Source organism: Podarcis melisellensis, assembly GCF_964234715.1.
Source record: "Podarcis melisellensis genome assembly, chromosome: 11".
Classification (NCBI taxonomy): Eukaryota; Metazoa; Chordata; class Lepidosauria; order Squamata; family Lacertidae; genus Podarcis; species Podarcis melisellensis.
In genome coordinates this window covers 7,937,650-7,956,468 of record NC_138543.1, presented here as the reverse complement: position 1 = coordinate 7,956,468, position 18,819 = coordinate 7,937,650, and the positions used below count along the sequence as shown (strand labels likewise).

At 39.7% G+C, this 18,819-nt stretch overlaps 1 protein-coding gene across 1 annotated transcript in view; it reads right to left on the bottom strand.

Moving 5' to 3' along the window:
* The window catches only part of DAPK1 (death associated protein kinase 1), an 81,498-nt gene that overhangs the window by 27,544 nt on the left and 35,135 nt on the right, over positions 1-18,819 (bottom strand). Inside the window, exons 4-14 of the mRNA XM_081930386.1 lie at positions 17,297-17,435; positions 16,354-16,483; positions 11,228-11,276; positions 11,116-11,142; positions 10,511-10,663; positions 9,342-9,387; positions 9,118-9,207; positions 6,563-6,655; positions 3,777-3,896; positions 2,474-2,572; positions 1,626-1,724 (exon numbers count right to left, since the gene is read on the bottom strand). Of these exons, the coding sequence (XP_081786512.1) occupies positions 1,626-1,724; positions 2,474-2,572; positions 3,777-3,896; positions 6,563-6,655; positions 9,118-9,207; positions 9,342-9,387; positions 10,511-10,663; positions 11,116-11,142; positions 11,228-11,276; positions 16,354-16,483; positions 17,297-17,435 (1,045 nt within the window). The remainder of the gene's footprint in view (positions 1-1,625; positions 1,725-2,473; positions 2,573-3,776; positions 3,897-6,562; positions 6,656-9,117; positions 9,208-9,341; positions 9,388-10,510; positions 10,664-11,115; positions 11,143-11,227; positions 11,277-16,353; positions 16,484-17,296; positions 17,436-18,819) is intronic.

Genomic DNA, 18,819 nt, shown 5'->3' with positions numbered 1-18,819 from the left:
GTGGTACCTCGGGTTACGTACGCTTCAGGTTACATATGCTTCAGGTTACAGACTCCGCTTACCTCGGGTTAAGAACTTTGCTTCCGGATGAGAACAGAAATTGTGCAGCAGTGGCAGGAGGCCCCATTAGCTAAAGTGGTGCTTCAGGTTAAGAACAGTTTCAGGTTAAGAACAGACCTCCAGAGCGAATTAAGTTCTTAACCCGAGGTACCACTGTACTCCCAACATCATGGATTATATTGGTTCCTATAAATACTGGATGGGAACAATCTATAGAGAGAGGTTTGCCCTTTTTCTCCCATGCCAGTTCCAAAGGAAAAAACTGTTATTCTAAAGCAGCAATGCGGCAGCAAGCAAAGGCTATAGCAGCCAAGTCTGCTGCTTGTGGCTGGAAAGCCAAACAGGAAGTTTGTGACTGTTGCCATGGGAACAAAGGGGCAGTCCATTCTGTACTGAGCACCGGATGTTAGCTCAGTGGGGTTGTCATATGACCTGTGCTGGAAGTACATGGGTGGAGTTTATTCTAACTGCTGATGAGTGCAGACATGTTTTCTCTGTACTGAAGTAAAAGACAGGAATAAAAGATGTAAATAGATTTCTGTCTGCTTCTTTCCCCTCCCTGGGGACACCAAAGGGGAGAGAGGAGCAGTTGGTGTGTTTTCCTCACAGCCTGAGGAAAATCGCCGGAACGGACCTCGCATATGTTTTATCCTGCCGGGAGTCGCCGGAGGGAGGTCTAAGGAATTCAGCCGGTGCCTGAACAGATAGGCACAAACCTCTGAGACGGGCTAGAATTCCAACAAAAACAACCCAGCAGCAATAATATGAATAATACAAATAAACATAAAGGTTCTGCTTTGGAGCTTGTTGTGGGCTACTGCTGGCTGGAAAATAGCTTGGGGTAGCATTACCTACAGGCATCCACACTGACTGGTGGAGAGCCCACACCACCCCGGTGCACGTCAACAGATGGCTATCTCTGGCACATACTAACCTTACTCTAACAGAAAACTTCAGGAGTCAGCATAGAACAAGTACTTTAACAGAATTAATTAACACTGTAGCCTGCCCTAAACCTGACCACTAGATGGGTCAGGCTGCATTCACATACACATTTATTTCAAAGTAGGTCCTACTGAAAGGGATGCGGGTGGCACTGTGGTCTAAACCACTGAGCCTCTTGGGCTTGCCGATCAGAAGGTCGGCAGTTCAAATCCCCGTGACGGGGTGCGCTCCCATTGCTCGGTCCCTGCCAACCTAGCAGTTTGAAAGCACGCCAAAAAGTGCAAGTAGATAAATAGGTACCACTCTGACGGGAAGGTAAACAGCGTTTTTGTGCGCTGCTCTGGTTCGCCAGAAGCGGCTTTGTCATGCTGGCCACATGACCCGGAAAAACTGTCTGCGGACAAACGCCAGCTCCCTAGGCCTGTAAAGCGAGATGGGCGCCGCAACCCCAGAGTCGTCTGCGACTGGACTCAACTGTCGGGGTCCTTTACCTTTCTTAGGTCCCACTGAAGTCAGTGGGGCTTATTTCTGAGTAGAGAAGCTATACGATGGCACCACAAGGCTATCTAAAATAGAAGTTCTAAAATAATGCTCCAACAGATTTAAAAGTTTGCCCTTACCTTGTCTCTAACATCCAAAGGACATTTATTTAGATGGAGGAATTTCAGAGTTTCGACGTGACCATGTCGAGATGCCCAGTAGATTGCATTAGATCCTGCCTGTCCAAAATATTTGATGATGGCAATCAATAAAACCATAAGCAAATTGCAGCAACATATTCCAACATATTTAAGATAAATGTTACATGATGAGGATAATTATCAAGATCTAACAAATCAACTTTTCCAAAGCTGAAACATTTTGTTTAGGTATTCATTCAAATAAAATGAATTCATATGGGTATTAACTTGCTGATACTAATGAAAGGGTGAGAAATGCAATTGCTCTTTGCCAAATTTAGAATATGACTGACTGAGCTGCAGGAATGATTTCAATCTATAATCTTCATTTACAACAATGTAAACAAATGTTCATGGGACGCGGGTGGTGCTGTAGGTTAAACCACAAAGCCTAGGGCTTGCCAATCAGAAGGTAGGCAGTTTGAATCCCCATGATGGGGTGAGCTCCCGTTGCTCGGTCCCTGCTCCTGCCAACCTAGCAGTTTGAAAGCACGTCAAAGTGCAAGTAGATAAATAGGTACCGCTCCAGCGGGAAGGTAAACGGCGTTTCTGTGTGCTGGTTCGCCAGAAGTGGCTTAGTCATGCTGGCCACATGATCAGGAAGCTGTACGCCGGATCTCTCAGCCAATAAAGAGAGATGAGCGCCACAACCCCAGAGTTGTCCGTGACTGGACCTAATGGTCAGGGGTCCCTTTACCTTTACCTAAACAAATGCTCAATCGGTTTCCTTCTAAAATGCACTGCAAATAAGTAACACATTTAGATACCAATCTAAACAATTGTCTCACCTTATCTTGGACATCAATACGGGCACCTCGCTTTAGGAATAACTGAAGCATTTGAATATTTCCACATCCAGCAGCAATCAGAAATGGAGGTGTCCCATGCTGCAATAAACAAACTGTTAAAAACTGATCACTTTTCTCAATAATAATAATTTATTATTTATATCCCACCCATCTGGCTGGGTCTCAAGAGATTATGGGACAGAACAACATACATATATAGCTAGTTGATAGTCTCTGATTTAATTTTTTAACAGATTTTATTATATATGAAGACAAGATTGTAAACCGCTTTGATTTTTTAATGATATTTATAAATACATGTTTTAGCTGATGCAAAATCTGTGTACGAAGAGTAAACGTCTGCTTTTGTAGAGCTGTGTCAAAATCGCTCTGAAAGTCCAGATACATTTAACAAACATCCAAAAATGCAATGCAATGAGCTTCTGAGAAAGATTTAGAGTGGGTCTGGTGCACCATGTACAATAGCTCTCTGTGTGTAACAAAACCTATACCAAACATGCAGTGTCTTTATTTTTCATTATTAGGATTATTGTTTTCATAATGTAGTGAGAGATAGTACTGCTAAATTTAGCTTTGTGAACATTGCGTAAGTTGGCATCGTATTTCAAAAAGGATATTGACAAATCATGAAAAACCAATTCACTGGAGCGATGCAAAGACAATGAAAGATTCGGAAGATAAATAATGATTTAAGAATAAAGGCACTGAGTATTTTAATTATACAGAAAAGCAAGTTTTTCAGGGCTGGATGTACACTGCCGGTTTTCAATGAAAAGGAAGAGGAACAGCTAACTATGCAACACCTCATTCTCACAGCAACAACCATCCATTCTACTCACTTGTGTAGGTAGCACTAGGAACCTCCCTCCCAGGACCACCCAATGAGAGGCAGAAATGGTAGCTTTTTGGGGTTTTTTGGAGGGGAGGCCTAAACTGCACACAACAGCCTTAGATTTTCCTTCTTCTCCACTCATCACTGCTAGCAAATCAAGGACATCAAGAATGGAAGTAACTGTCTATAGATGTTGTGGTATTTCTCAAAACGGGTGTTAAAAGCTAAATTATATAAATTGATATAAATTATCAAGTGGGAGAGATAGGTCCTTGTCCACACATGCAAATAAAAAACGCCAAAGAAAACTATGTCCTCTGTAACCTTCCCAGGAAGATTTTCCTGAATTGATATTGGAATGCTCACAAGTCTTTGGGCTGATCTTTGTTTGTCAGTAAAAATGATAGCTTCTTCTTCTTTAGCTGCTAAATCTATACAACAACAGCATACCTTATTAGGTTGATTGACATCATAATTGGTCAAAGAGCCCAGAAGGTGCTGGAGACCAGGAACGTTGTCATCATTGATGGCATGAATGATGGCTTTCATTACAAATGAATCTTCCTCGTCCTCATAAATTAACCAGAAAGTAGATGGGAAGGGAAAGGCAAGAGAAAAGAAGTTCTTAGCTTTGAGAGGGATGAGGGTATGGAAAGGAAATAAACTCTTCAGCAGCAATATATTGTCATTTCACAGTATGACTGCCATTCCCAATGGGTAACAAGCTGTTATAACATCTGCTTAAATTCTGGAGGTAATTTACTTTCTCTAATAAGAGTCTCCTTTTTTTATGCATCAGCACATATCTTTGACCCTGATTTAAAAGAGCTCTATTATGCATTTCACAATTCATTTTTTGAAAGCTACATCAACATAAAAACAGGAATAAGAAGCATCTATTTCCCAAGAACGACATCTTGAAGCAGAACAGTGCTATAAATTACTCCTATCTAGAGTTCATAAGGTTTTAAACCACAGTGGCACAAGGCTACAATTCTACTGGGAGCTGGTTTTGCAACGGTTACGATTTCTGATTCAACATTAAAAAATAACAGCACATCAATAAGCAGAGATTTTATTTACAAAAATGTGGAAGTTAGCAAAGTGAGATAAAGAGTGTAAGACAGATAGACTTGCCACTCTGCAGAATTTTTAATGCCTAAGGACTTTTAATTCTGAGGGGGAAAATGTTTGCATGATACTTATTAAAACTAGTATAGTGGTACCTCAGTTTAAGAACAGCTCTGTTTACGAATGATCTGATTTACGAACTCCGCAGAACCGGAAGTAGTGTCCTGGTTTGTGAACTTTACCTCGGTCTAAGAACGGAATCCGAATGGTGGAAGGGCACCGGTGGTGGGAGGCATCGTTAGGGAAAGCGCGCCTTGGTTTAAGAACGGTTTCAGTTTAAGAATGGACTTCTAGAACAGATTAAGTTCGTAAACCGAGGTACCACTGTATTTAAGAACACATTTCATAAAGTACAGAATCAAACTTTAAAAAAGAAATCTACAGGATTTATGCACCTCCAAGTGTAAATCAGAAAGACTCAAAACAGATAACATACCTGCTTTCATGTGAAAGCATAAAAAGGAAGTGTTGCTGGTTTAAGCTAAACACGCAATACATTATGATGTCTAAATTAAGAACAGCTGTTTCAACCATGGTTTATTAAAGCAAACCAAGACCAAATATCACAATCTGAGCCTGGTTTGTTTCAAAAAACCATAGTTCAAAGTAACCACCCTTTTGCTTAGTGTAGACATGGTGAGAAGCTAAAGCAAGTTTAAAACCAGGAAGCAAATGCTTCCAGTTTCTGCATTGTGGACACTAAAATATGGTTTAGCCTTAAAACCAAAAACTATGGGTGTTACTCATGTTTTACTCAGCAGACCCACTGAAATTAATGGGTCTAACAGTTATGTTTATTAATTTTAATGGGTCTATTCTAAGTAACATTTAGTTGGACATCCCTATCTGAGAACCACTGTGGTCTAGTGGTTAGTGTGTTGGACAAGGACCTGGAGGAGTCCAGGGTTCAAATCCTCACTCAGCCATGAAGTTCACTGGATGACCTAGGGCCAGCCACTGCTGGATCCAAACTACAAGAAAGAAGATTCCACCTAAACATTAGGAAGAACTTCCTGGCAGTAAAAGCTGTTTGACAGTGGAATTTGCTGCCAAGGAGTGTGGTGGAGTCTCCTTCTTTGGAGGTCTTTAAGCAGAGGCTTGACAACCACATGTCAGGAGTGCTCTGATGGTGTTTCCTGCTTGGCAGGGGGTTGGACTCGATGGCCCTTGTGGTCTCTTCCAACTCTATGATTCTATGATTCACTGCCTCCCAGCCTAACCTACCTCACAAGGTTGTTGTGGGGATTAAATGAGAAGGGACAGAAAACTTGAGCCCCTTGGAGAAAAAGGTGATATATACATGCAACAAATAAACAATATTTTGTGCGATAAACTATAACTTATGATACACTTTTGTGGACACACATACTGGGTGTTCAACATGGAGTTCATAGCCTGTGGAGTAATGTACATGAATTATGTATCTGGCATGGGTTCACAGATCTGGCTTCTGAGTGCAACGCAACAGCTGGTCTTGGGAGTTGTACAAGACTTTTTCCCCTGGTCCTGGGCTTTCCTACAAATCTATAGTCATGCTGCCTGCCGACATCTTATTGGGAATGGCAGAATCTCTTCTCATATCCCTTGGCCAGCTACACGGTTACACTAAAGCAAATAAGGTGGCCACACCTCTCAACTGTATCACACTGATGGCAGCTCAGACAAGCGGAAGGGGGAGAATCTTTTTACACTTTGGTACCCCAATGTCCGCCAGCCAAGCCACTGCTGTAATTAAGGTGACCGGTATGAAGAAGGGAGACAAAATGCCAGCCCAGTTTTCTGCTTGATACCTGCTGTTCTCCTCTATCTACTTGAGAGACTCCTGGCTTGTTTCTAGATTTAACCCATTAGTGGTGCTCCAATAGCATTGCAATGAATTAGCTCCGTCCAGAAATATGGAAAGCAGAACTGACTGAGCAAAATTTAGTCATCTATCTTAAATTAGATTACAGGTGTTGTCCACATATTGTCTTTTGTCTGTATTTATTGCTCAGTTCCTTGGGATCATTTTTGAAACACTGCAAGGGACATTACAGTTCCAATTACTGCAGTTCAGAAGATGTTATATTCTATGTTAACCCCCATACTCCCAAGTATTTACTTACCAGAGTGTCATCGCTCCTAGCCACGCTCATGTTACTTCTGGACAAAAAGGATCTTGATAATCTTTGGCATAGCGATATTAAACGCACTGATTGCTTTAGTAAGAGAAGAGACAAATATTTATGTGAAACCATAAAAACTCATTAGAGGAAACATTTCTGATACGAGTTCAGTTCCGCAAGCAATACTGCTTGACTGTTAGTAGTTGAAATCAAGCTAAGTCTCCAAGGTCTGTATTTTTATATAGTCCATGTGCCTCAAGATAATAGTATGGTTACACACTCCATACTTCCCTGAGCATTCCAGGGGTCATGCTCTAAAATATAGTGTCCTCTAGATCAGTGTTTCCCAACCTTGGGTCACCAGCTGTTTTTGGACTACAACTCCCATCATCCCTAGCTAGCAACACCAGTGGTCAGGAATGATGGGAATTGTAGTCCTCAAACAGCTGGAGACCCAAGGTTGGGAAACACTGCTCTAGATGAAAGAGGCTGCAGACTCACAATGTATCTGCAATAGTTGTTCAGCAGGATTGCTACAGAGGGCAGCAAAAAGATTTGCTCCTACATGAATTTTGCAGGAAGGAAGTGCAGACACCCTGACAGTTGTTTCCAGTCCAGGTTAAGTCCTGCTAAAACCTTTATTCCCCCTGCCCTTGTTGTATCCAAATTGAACCGCCAACTCTCTCCATTTCTTCCCACTTTACCTTGCAGAACGATCCTCTCAGATCTGATTCCCTATAGACAAATTGCCCATCCAAAATATAAAATAAAACAGTGTCGTCTGATGGTGAGTTAGCCAATGGTACCCCCTCCAGATGTTGCTGGACTTCAATTCCCATCAGCCCCAGAAAACACAGCTGGTGGTCCAGGATGATGATTATAGTCCAACAACTTCTAGAGCAGGTTTCCTCAACCTCGGCCCTCCAGATGTCTTTGGCCTACATCTCCCATGATCCCTAGCTAGCAGGACCAGTGGTCAGGGATGATGGGAATTGTAGTCTCAAAACATCTGGAGGGCCGAGGTTCAGGAAGCCTGTTCTAGAGGGCACCATTACAGGCAACTCCCCAGTTGTGTGGGGATTGCGTTCCGGGTCATTGTGCACTTGTGTGAAATCACATGTAATCAGAACACCCATTGAAAAAGCCTGCAAACACCACACTCTGTCTCTGCCTCTTTCGGTGACATTTTCAGGTCACTTTTGGGTCCGGAATGATGCAGCAACACACATATCAGACACACCTAAAACGGTCACTGCCTGTATTTCCCACTGAAGAAAGATCCACTGATTATCAGTGAATGATTGCTAATAAGCATATTAATAAAACAGGGTTGCCAAGCAGCAACACAACCAATATTACCATGTTAGTACTATGTGGCATACGGTTCAATGTGCCACCGTGGAATACTGCATTTGGAGAGGCATCTAATTTTTGAGGGCTTCTGTCATATGGTGAATATGACAAGGCATACTGGACATTAAGTATCTGCCACTGAAAACTGATGTGGCCAAATAACCTTGGAATGCCTTATTATCAAATTAGAAAGTCTTGTGAGAGCCAGATCTAGGACAAATTTGGGATCTATTTTTATAGGGTTGAATTCATCAACAGCCGCATCTGCCGATCTTGATTCCAAGAAGGAGTTCTTTCCTTTGGTTGGACTTATTTGCTAACTCTCTCCCTACTAACAGTTATTATACCCTGATGATAATTATGTACACTTTTCCATATCTCTTTCTTCCAAGTTATCCTGCATGTCTCTTTTTCACAGTTTGCAAGAAACTCCTTGTTGCTCTTACTTCCTCCTGCTCTTCTTTCATTTCTCAAGATACACTGGAAATACTATATGATGCTCAGCTGTAATGCCCTGTACCAATTTCACTCTAAAAGTCTAACAAATATAGAATGGAGAATGAAAATGATGGACTATGTAGAACTCGATAGACTGACTGGAAGGATCCGAAATCGACAAGATCAGAGATTTACAGAAGATTGGAAGAAATTTATAGAGTATATGCAAAAATTAAGTGATAATCAGATAATCTGTGAAAAGAAATGTTAGAATCTTATTAGTTAGAAATGTGGAAGAAGTAAAGTTATGAAGGAATCTCAGGCAGGTTGAGGGAAGTCAAAAAAGAGAAATGGGATGTAATTAAGATGTATGAATTGTATAATTTTGTATTGGAAAATGGATAAAAATATTATAAAAAAATAAAAATAAAAGTCTAACAAATATACAAGAAGTTCAAGACTGAACTAAACCAAATCATTTAAGGCCCAGATGAAGCTCTCAATAGCTTTCATGTGTTACTATATACTGGCTATGTTGACATGCCATGTTAAACTACACTTAATCTTTAACCATTCATTCCCATTTGCTCCTTTACTCCTGGCCCAGTTGTACTGGGGACAATAACCCAGGATGAGCCGTGCGTACCCTCATGCTGCTTGTTCCATGTTAGAGCATAGTTAAGCATCATGATTTCATGTGACCCACTGTTACATGTACTTATTCCAAAGAACAAGAGTTACTATAAAGAACTGTTAGGTCTTACTTTCCATTTCCTTCGTGCTGCGAACTTTTTGAATTTTTCCATATTCACGGCAGATGCTTTTCTACTAAGTGCTTGAAGGGTATCCTTCGGCTGTGAGAAAATTAAAACAACACTTTGAAATGCTATATCCTTCACAGTGAAGAAGAATGAAGAAGATATTGCCTTCTACAGGGGCAAAAGAAAGAGGTAAAACTAATATAATAATCTATGCATTGCACACTAACCTTAATCCATGGGTGCTGCAAGCTGTCTTGAATTGTCATTCTCTTCCTTTTAAAGGAGAAAAAAAGTATTTCATTTCATTTATTATTTTTATGGTCTGTATTTTCTTCAAAGGCCTCAAAAAGGCATATACGTACCCCTATTTTTATTCTCACAATAATTCTGTGAGGTAGGTTAGGCTGAGAAATGGGGAGTGGCCCATGGTCAGTTTCATAGATTAAAGGTAAAGGGACCCCTGACCATTAGGTCCAGTCGTGACCGACTCTGGGGTTGCGGCGCTCATTTCGCTCTATAGGCCAAGGGAGCCGGCGTACAGCTTCCGGGTCATGTGGCCAGCATGACAAAGCTGCTTCTGGCGAACCAGAGCAGCGCACGGAAACGCCGTTTACCTTCCAGTCGGAGCGGTACCTATTTATCTACTTGCACTTTGATGTGCTTTCGAACTGCTAGGTTGGCAGGAGCAGGGACTGAGCAATGGGAGTTCACCCCATCGTGGGGATTCGAACCACCAACCTTCTGATCAGCAAGTCCGAGGCTCTGTGGTTTAACCCGCAGCGCCACCCGTGTCCGTTTCATAGATTAGTGGACACTTAAACATTATGTTTTCCTGGTTCCAGCCGGAGATACTGAACATTACACTAGACTGGTTCTAACATATTCTTCATGTGGTTACTTCTACTACGTATTTATACAGCACTGAAAACATGCTAGAACTAACTACCGTATTTTTCGCTCTATAAAACGCACCTTTTCCCTCCTAAAAAATAAGGGGAAGTGTGTGTGTTATGGGGCGAATGCAGGCTGCACTGCTTTCGCTGAAGCCAGAACAGCAAAAGGGATTGCTGCGCAGCAATCCATCTTGCTGTTCTGGCTTCAGGGCAAAGCCTCTTCAACAACATTTGATTCAGAATTTTTTTTTTTTTTGCTTGTTTTCCTCCTCTAAAAACTAGGTGCGTCTTATGGTCAGGTGAGTCTTATAGAGCGAAAAATACAGTAATAAATAAGCAAATGCAAATTGTATAAAGTGGTGGTGGTAAGGGCAGCAAACTTGACAGTCTAGATCAACAAAACAGGGAAGATCTCCTTCACTTTGAAAGGGATAAGGTTAACTACCAACTAATCCTGTTTGCTTGAACTTGGTATCACAAAATGAATCCTGGAAGAAACTTACTTTGGATCCTTGATTAGTAGTCTTCTTATAAAATCTTTCGCTAAAGCACTGGTGTTACTGAAGAATTCCTCCTCAAAATCATAGTTCACTGCAGACACATTGGCTAATGTTTCTTGTTTTGTCTCTCCAAGAAACGGCGATGCACCACTCAGACTGCAAAAAAAATAAGTTCGGTCACAATTATATAGTATGACTCCAGGACAAAAGGTTTGGTTCCAGGATTGAGTTTTAAAAGTGATTCTGAAGCTCATCCCAATAGCTTAAGTAAGGCCTCCACTATCTTCTCACAGTGACTGCAACTCTCAGAATTTACATATTTTCGCTTTTCATCATTTATGCTGACTGCACGAAAAAAACGCACACTATTCAAATAAAATAAAATTATGTTCCCATATAGAGGAACATAATAATAAATCGTAACACTGAAAATAAGGACAGCAACAAATTATGTTTGTAATCAGTAGTTTGAAGCATATATTTGGAAAATTATGTACAACTAACCAAAACATGGGCCTGGATAGATTAGTAACCTTGACTATAACTTTGTGGAATTGATTTAATAACCAAATGTGTAAAACAAAGTGATTTAGAGTGTTAATACTTACAGAATATATGTTATTACACCAATACTCCTGAAAAAAGAAAGGGTGTCTATCACTATTCAAAAAGACACAAAAAATTACAAAACGTTCAAGTGCAGAAGAATTGTGAACTTACCACATATCTGCCTCAAGGCCCAGCGGTTCATAATTTACTATTTCAGGAGCTAAGAGACAAAGCAGAAGCTTTAGTCTATAGCAGCGCAGTTTGACACGAAACGATATATTTTTTTCAGCTATGAAGTATACATACCACAAGGGTAGGGTCTAGAAAGAGCAAATGGAAAAAGCAGATTTCCCAACAGGAATCATCTGTACATTAGTTCACAAGCTGCATTAGTTCACACAAATGCAGATCCACAAACGTTTTATCGTTCGTTTATTTTACAATTCATTCTATCACAACCTCACCCTCTTTTAAACTATTTATGAAACTGATTCAGACTGTTCTGTAAGATATTTATTCATTATGATCCCCTGTATTTGAAAACAACATATTCAATGTATATACTATTGCCAGATGTATTCACGTTCCCAAAACATCTGCTGTGTATTCTATGCAGGGCTGATTTTGAAGACTGTCCAGAAACTTCAGCTGGGACAGGATCATCTCTCTCTTTTTTTTAAATAATTTTTTATTAGTTTTCCAACACAAATTAAAAACAAAACAACACACACACATAAACAAACAAAAACATATAAACATGTATAATTTCAAAACCTCTTTTTCATAAACCTTACTTCTCGGACTTCCCCTTACCTCCCCTTTTCTGCATCCCTGTTTTAAAATTTCTTCAACAACTCTTCATACCAATTAATTAATTACTTATTTTCTTTTTAAGCTTCTTCTCATACTTAATCAATTACAGCTGTAATTCTATATTTTCCTTTCCCTTGACATTTTAGCACTCATCAATTTTACAACAATTTTTAAGGTATACTTTAAATTTCTTCCAATCTTCTTCCACCGTCTCTTTTTCTTGGTCACGGATTCTGCCAGTCATCTCCGCCAGTCCCATGTAATCAATCACCTTTGTCTGTGGGACAGGATCATCTCACCAGAACTAAAAATTGCGACATACCCAATTTGTATCTGGAGAGATGTCAAAGTTTTTAACTTATAAAACTATATGCATTAGTTTGGGATGCTTCCATAGGAATCTGTGCATCAGATTTGGGAACGACCTGCCTTCCGTGATTAGATGCAGAGTGGAATCATCCTGGAGGGGGTGCTATTTTCCCAGGAGGAGGAAAAGGTCAGAGGAGCTTTGGATCAAGTTTACTGTGCGATCTGCACATGCCTACCCCAAAGTAAGGCAATGTCATTCCACTAAACTGATTTCCGTCTCTCCTTTTGCCACTGCTGTTTTTGTTATGTACTGAAGTTCTCACCCTGGGCCAGCAGTGGGATACTGTAGATAGTTATGCAAATAAGGGATCGAAAGTGACATTCAGTGATTGGATAGTTTTAGAAAATTGTTACATTTACGTTGTACTGGAGCTCTATATAAGCAGGCTGACTGAACCCTTTAGTTCAGTTCTGTTCTGGCCTCTGAATAAACAAGAGCTGTTTGAAGAATCGCTGTGTCGTCTGATATGTTCACCCACAACTTAACGATTTTACTGCTACTTTGTCTGTGCTTTTGTTAGGGATTTTAGTTATAAAGCAATCATGTAAATACAAAATTGCTTTTTTATTTTAAAAGTATTGTTTTAAGTTGTTTTTACCATCTTATCCACCTTACAAGCTTTATATTGAAAGGTAGGACATAAACCTTTCGAATTAATATATATATATACATACAGTATAGAAAGTCCAGGCAGAAAATCATGACTTCCACATACAGAAAGGAAAGGGTGTTAAATTTGCAAATATTCAAATTCAAATTAGTTTGAATGCAGGTAAATATTACCTACCTAGAAACAGTGTTCAAGAGGAAGGGCAACATTTAAAGAGAACTTGTAAAGACTGAACACATGTAATGATCACCACTGCTCACATATGAAATAAAGCCCTAAGCAATACTGACATGTACATATCAAACTGCCTAATAATAATGTGTTTGGCACTCTAAGAGGCTTATGTTTTTCCTAACATATAAAACACTACCACCCACTCCCGTACCATTTTCTTCTTTTATTTCTGCTTGATGAACATGTACATGTTCTCTGTTATTTCTCTGTTAACCTCTCTTCCACTTGTTATTGTCCCCTGTTCTGCTCTCTTAACATATAGAAACATATAAGCCCCAGAAGTCTGTTTTTAATGTTTTCCTCACTGTTCCTAGTTTAGTTTATGGAATATAAGTCACTTTAACTCCTTTAGTCTTGTGTGCAATGTTTTTGTGTGGTTATCTTTGTTTATTATCTTCATGACATTTTTTTCTTGAGTTAATTTTGGAAATATTCCTTCTCTTCCTGCTGTTCAGTAACACCCCCCAATTATTCAAATGCCTGATGTCTTTGCTTTATGTTAACCTGAAGATTTCCCCTTTATCACAGCCCTTCATCTATGCTCTCCCCATTTTCTTATTTCGATATGGAAACAACTTTGCTTTCTATGGTTTATTTATACAATGCTTCCTTCTGCCTTGTTTCCCTATGTTCTACATTGTTATTGGTATTTCAACATATTTTCCAAGTCATTATAGAGTCTATTTTAAAAACTTGCATTAGTTCCCAACAGTTTCCTCCCTCATGTGGACTATTTTTAGTGCCTGGAAGGAACTTAAAATAAAACATCCATTTTTTCCTTCTCGCCGTCTTTGCTTTATATGTTGCTACATGCAAAGAGATAAATGAACACTCTTTTATGCATTAAATTAACAGCTATTCCTTTTATTCAATCTACGCACTTTTGTCAACAGCTTTTCCTTTCCAGAGAATTTCTATTTTTGCATTAACACTCATCCACCTTGCTTAAATTCCTGTATGTTTTTTCTAATATGAACCACTTGCTGGTCTCTGAACTTTTCTTTTTCAATCACAAGTGTCTTGTTTCCTTCCTCCTTTAGTGGCACAATGTTTTTCATCTGTGTTCTTTTTATAATTTGGTTATCTCTCACTTTTTCTGTATTTGTTTATCTTCCCTTTGTCTACTGCCTATCAGGCTACTATATTCCCCCCTTCAGTCTCAGGAACTGGCCCGTAGCTCAGTCTGTACCCTTTTCACATATTCTAAAATGGATGTGAGCAATTTCTTTTAAGAGATCTATATATTCCACACGTGCTTTAGAACAACTAGAATAAAAACAATAAACCAGCATACAACCAACTAAAGAAAAAATAAGCAAAAAAGAGCAGCAGCAGCCGGACAGTAATACTAAAAAAAAAGCTTTGGACAAATTTATTTTTATTTAACAAAATTTATATACCACCTCATGGTAGCAAAACATCCAAATGGTTTACAAGAATAATAGAATTATAGAATTGTAGAGTTGGAAGGGAACACAAGGATCCTCTGGTCCAAGGGTGAGCAAACTTTTTCTGCAGGGGGCCGGTTCACTGTCCCTCAGACCTTGTGGGGGGCCGGACTATATTTTTTTGGGGAAAATGAATGAATTCCTATGCCCCACAAATAACCCAGAGATGCATTTTAAATAAAAGCACACATTCTAGTAATGTAAAAACACCAGGCAGGCCCCAAAAATAACCTAGAGATGCATTTTAAATAAAAGGACACATTCTACTCATTTAGAAGGCAACTGGGCCAGATCCGGACCCCTGGCCTTAGTTTGCCTACCCATGCTCTAGTCCAACCCCTGCAATGGAGGAATCTTTTGCTCAGTCTCACAACCTTGAGAGTCTCACACTCTCTACCGACTGAACTGTATTAAAAGTCCAATAAAAACAGTTACAAACAATAACATTAAAATATATTTAAAATCAAGGGTAAAAAAGATTAAAAACATCAAGATCTACATGTCTGAATAAGCGTGCCTAAACAAAAATGTCTTAAGCGTTTCAAATTATCCATTTAAAATGGGTGCCAGGATACCATAAATGCTGATCAGATGTCATTAAAAGCTTAGGACTTCTCCTGGGAAGCTGCAATAAACATGCAAGGTGAACATACCTAGAGAGAGAGTATTCCATAATTTGGGCACCACCACTGAAATGGACCTCTCCCTGGTAGCCACCCTTCCAACCTCAAAAGCCAAAGGAACCAAGATTTTAGTTGATGGTCATCTGGTAGAAAAGAGTCTCCCAGTTACCCAGATTCCAAGCCATTTAGGTTTTTAAAGGCCAAAACCAGCACCCTGAATTGAACTCAACAATGAACTAGCAGCTAGTGAAGTTCTCCATACCACTGAAGTATACTTGTGGTGCTGACTCAATCTTGCTACCATGCTCTAAACTAGCTGTAATTTCTGGATGTTCTTCCAGAGCTGCCCCATGTCTAACACATGACACCAAACCTGGATGTTTTTGGAGAACGGGTACAAGAAACATAGGCCACCTGAGTATCCTGCAGCAAAGCAGGGACAAGCAGAACTCAGAGAATGGAGACCTGCTTCTCATGAAGCTCAACCCCATCCAGAATAGGCTGAATACCACTTCCCTGGACTGATAAATCATTCATCATCACCACCGTCTTTATCTGGACTGAGCTTCTATTTGTTAGCTCTCATCCAGCCCATTACTGATTCCAGATACCAGCTGATACCATGCCAACACCTGGGTCAGATATAAAAGAGAAACACAGCTGGGTGTCATCAGCAGATTCCTGTAAACCTCTCTTGATATTTCTTTTGATGAGTAAGCAGGTTATAAATATTTTTAAATAAATAAAAGGTCTCCCACCTGGCACCAGGAATGAGCTCCAGGTTACCAGGCATTTGCTATTGGGTAGAACTGTTTCTTATTTTCTGTTCTGAAGTCAGGCCATCCATCTGTCACAAATTTCTAAGATGGGCATATGGGGACAGGAGGGCTGGGAAAATGTGTGCGAACTTGTAATGGATGTTCCTTTATTTGCATGGCAAATGAGAAACTGGGAGAAGTACACACTACAGTATCGTCCTAGGTAAATTCTTTTGCCGTGCAATCTGGACAGGTTGTTGCTTGCCTGTCCACTGCCCCTGTTCTCAGCACAGACAGTACTGGCGAGAGACTGAGTAGACTGAAGTTTCCAGCTCATGTGGAAAATGGAGGTCAGTTCTGCTTTGGCTATATGAACCAGTCCACTTCAGCACTGTCATGCAAACACACCACAACAGCTAAACAGGGAAGTACAACACTCACCAACAAATTCAGGCGTCCCAAAAATGTTCTTAAACTCATTACTAAAGTCTATTTTATGTGCTAAGCCGAAGTCAATGATCTTGATACGAGGCTTTGGTACATTTCTATCCAGCAGCATTATGTTCTCAGGCTTTGAAGAAAAAAAGATTGGTTGCGTGTGAGCAGTTGCAAAACACAGGAACAATTTGGAAAAATAATCTCTTCCTGACAAGTAAAACTCATATGCTCTAAGCACCACACTCAACGGAAATGGCCCAGGGCTGTGAAAACACATTGGTTCCTCACACTGAATCCTGACCTGACACAGGGTTCCCAGATGATGATTAATTATATCCAAACATTATAATATAATGGTGGGTCCAGCACAGAACAGCTGCAAGATTCACATTTGTTCTTTACAAAATCAGGAGTATTCCTAAGTACTTAAAATAATTGAGGAAGACCCATAAAAACACACATTTGCACATGCTAATTTGTAGATACAAATGCAAGTTTGGAAATAAACATCACAGCAGCAAGCTAATTTATTTCTCATCCAAATGACCCTAAGTAAAATAAATTCTTCAATTAATTTGAGCCCCCCCACATCTACCCTAAATCAGCAAGTCTTTAATTAAGTTCTCCTCAATTCATTTTCCACATCCAGTTCAAAACCAGAGTCTTCCTTCAATTAATAATTACTCACATTCATTAATCATTAGGTCTGGTTTGGCACTGAGACTGCACAGGTTCTTTCAGGCGGGCAAAATGAGTAGACTAGTAGGTAGGGGCACAAAATATTTTAGGAAATAGTGCAGAGGCCCCAGGGCATGCTCCGCCACTACCATGATACTCTTTTCAATAGCTACCTTTCACATAAATAATGGGGATTTTTATTATGCTATCCAAGTTCTAAGCGTTGCTTTAGGCACTATTCCCCAAACTTAAAATCTATCCAACATACCTTGAGATCAAAGTGTGCAATTTGCAGAGAGTGCAGATAGTAAACACCATTGAGGATTTGCTTGAGAAATTCCGTGGCCTCCTCTTCAGACAGAGATTCCTTTTCCGCTAAAAAATCAAAGAGCTCTCCTCCTGCAACACTGTGAGAATAGGAGCAGCAGTTATTGACTTTAGCCTATTGATTTTTTTTTTCAGCTTAAGGACTTTGTACAGCCATATTAAGAAAGGCAATCCATTCTTAAAAGCTTCCTGCACAGTTTCTGAACACGTTTGTTTTTGTTTTTTAAATTACAATTCAAATGTTTATTTCAGTCTGCCATGTAACAATGCATGCTTGAAAATTCTAGGCACCTAGAAAATTGACGATTGCCTCTGAAGAATTGTTCTGGTATACTGAACTATTTTTCTGGCTTTATTATCCTAGGTTGTACTTTAATTTATGAAAATCAATGAGGTTCATACATTGTTTTGGATGACAGGAAGTGGGAGTATTAGGAAGTCTCCGGTGGCAGGAGAGAAATGGCAATATTATAAGCAACTATTGATTTTAAAGCAGAACACAGAAAAGTCACACATTGTTTCCCCATAACTCTATAAACGTTGACTCCTGCCATCTCCCAACTATTTCCATACTTTGGTTATAATTTTCAGTGTGGCAGCAAACTTTATTTTAAATATTTCTGTGTACCCTTTGCCTGCATAAAGACTACATTTAAAAATTTCTCAAATATTTTGATTGTGAAATCTGTCAAGAAACTCTTACAAATGAATGTGTACACACATAGTCCTTTTTCCATCCATCACTTTCTGTGATGATGAATAGCAGCTGACAATCACAGTTTACTGGCTCACCATCCCATCCTTTCGTTCTATACAAAACTGAATCGCAACACTCTCTGAAAACAACAGAGCAATGTTCTTGGTTTTTTTGTTCCAAATGTTGCTTCTTTGTCTCAGCATATCCATTATTAGAAACAAATATTAAGCGGCAAAGGCGGATTTTAAAATGAAACATTGATGAAAACATCCTTGCCTCTTACCACTGTCTTTATCATATTTATTACTTATTTATATATCTCCTTCCCATTCACCAAGTGCTCTCAAAGCAACAACTAACCCATAAAAAGAAGAAACTCTTTTTATGCCTTAACCAATCTTTAGAAGACAAGGGAGAAGAGGCCAACTAGATGGTTTTCCTTGTGGAGATCCACAACACAGAGATGGAAAAGACCTTACCTATAAGCGTATATAAATTGGAAAGGTCTGAATGGAAATCAGTCTCTTCCCTCAAGGAACCTGGTTTTAGGCTGTCTGTGGCTTTAAAAATTAACACCATTACTCTTTATTGTGCCTGCAAACTAACTTGTAGGCAGTCAAGCTTCAAGAGGCACAATATGTGCTCGGTGATCAGACCCAGATAACAGTGTCGCTGCATCATTCCGAACAAGCTGAACTATTCCAGCCTTCCAAAAGTAGCCTTATACAGAACATAGTATGCAAGCCAATCTGGAAGCTACCAAAGTA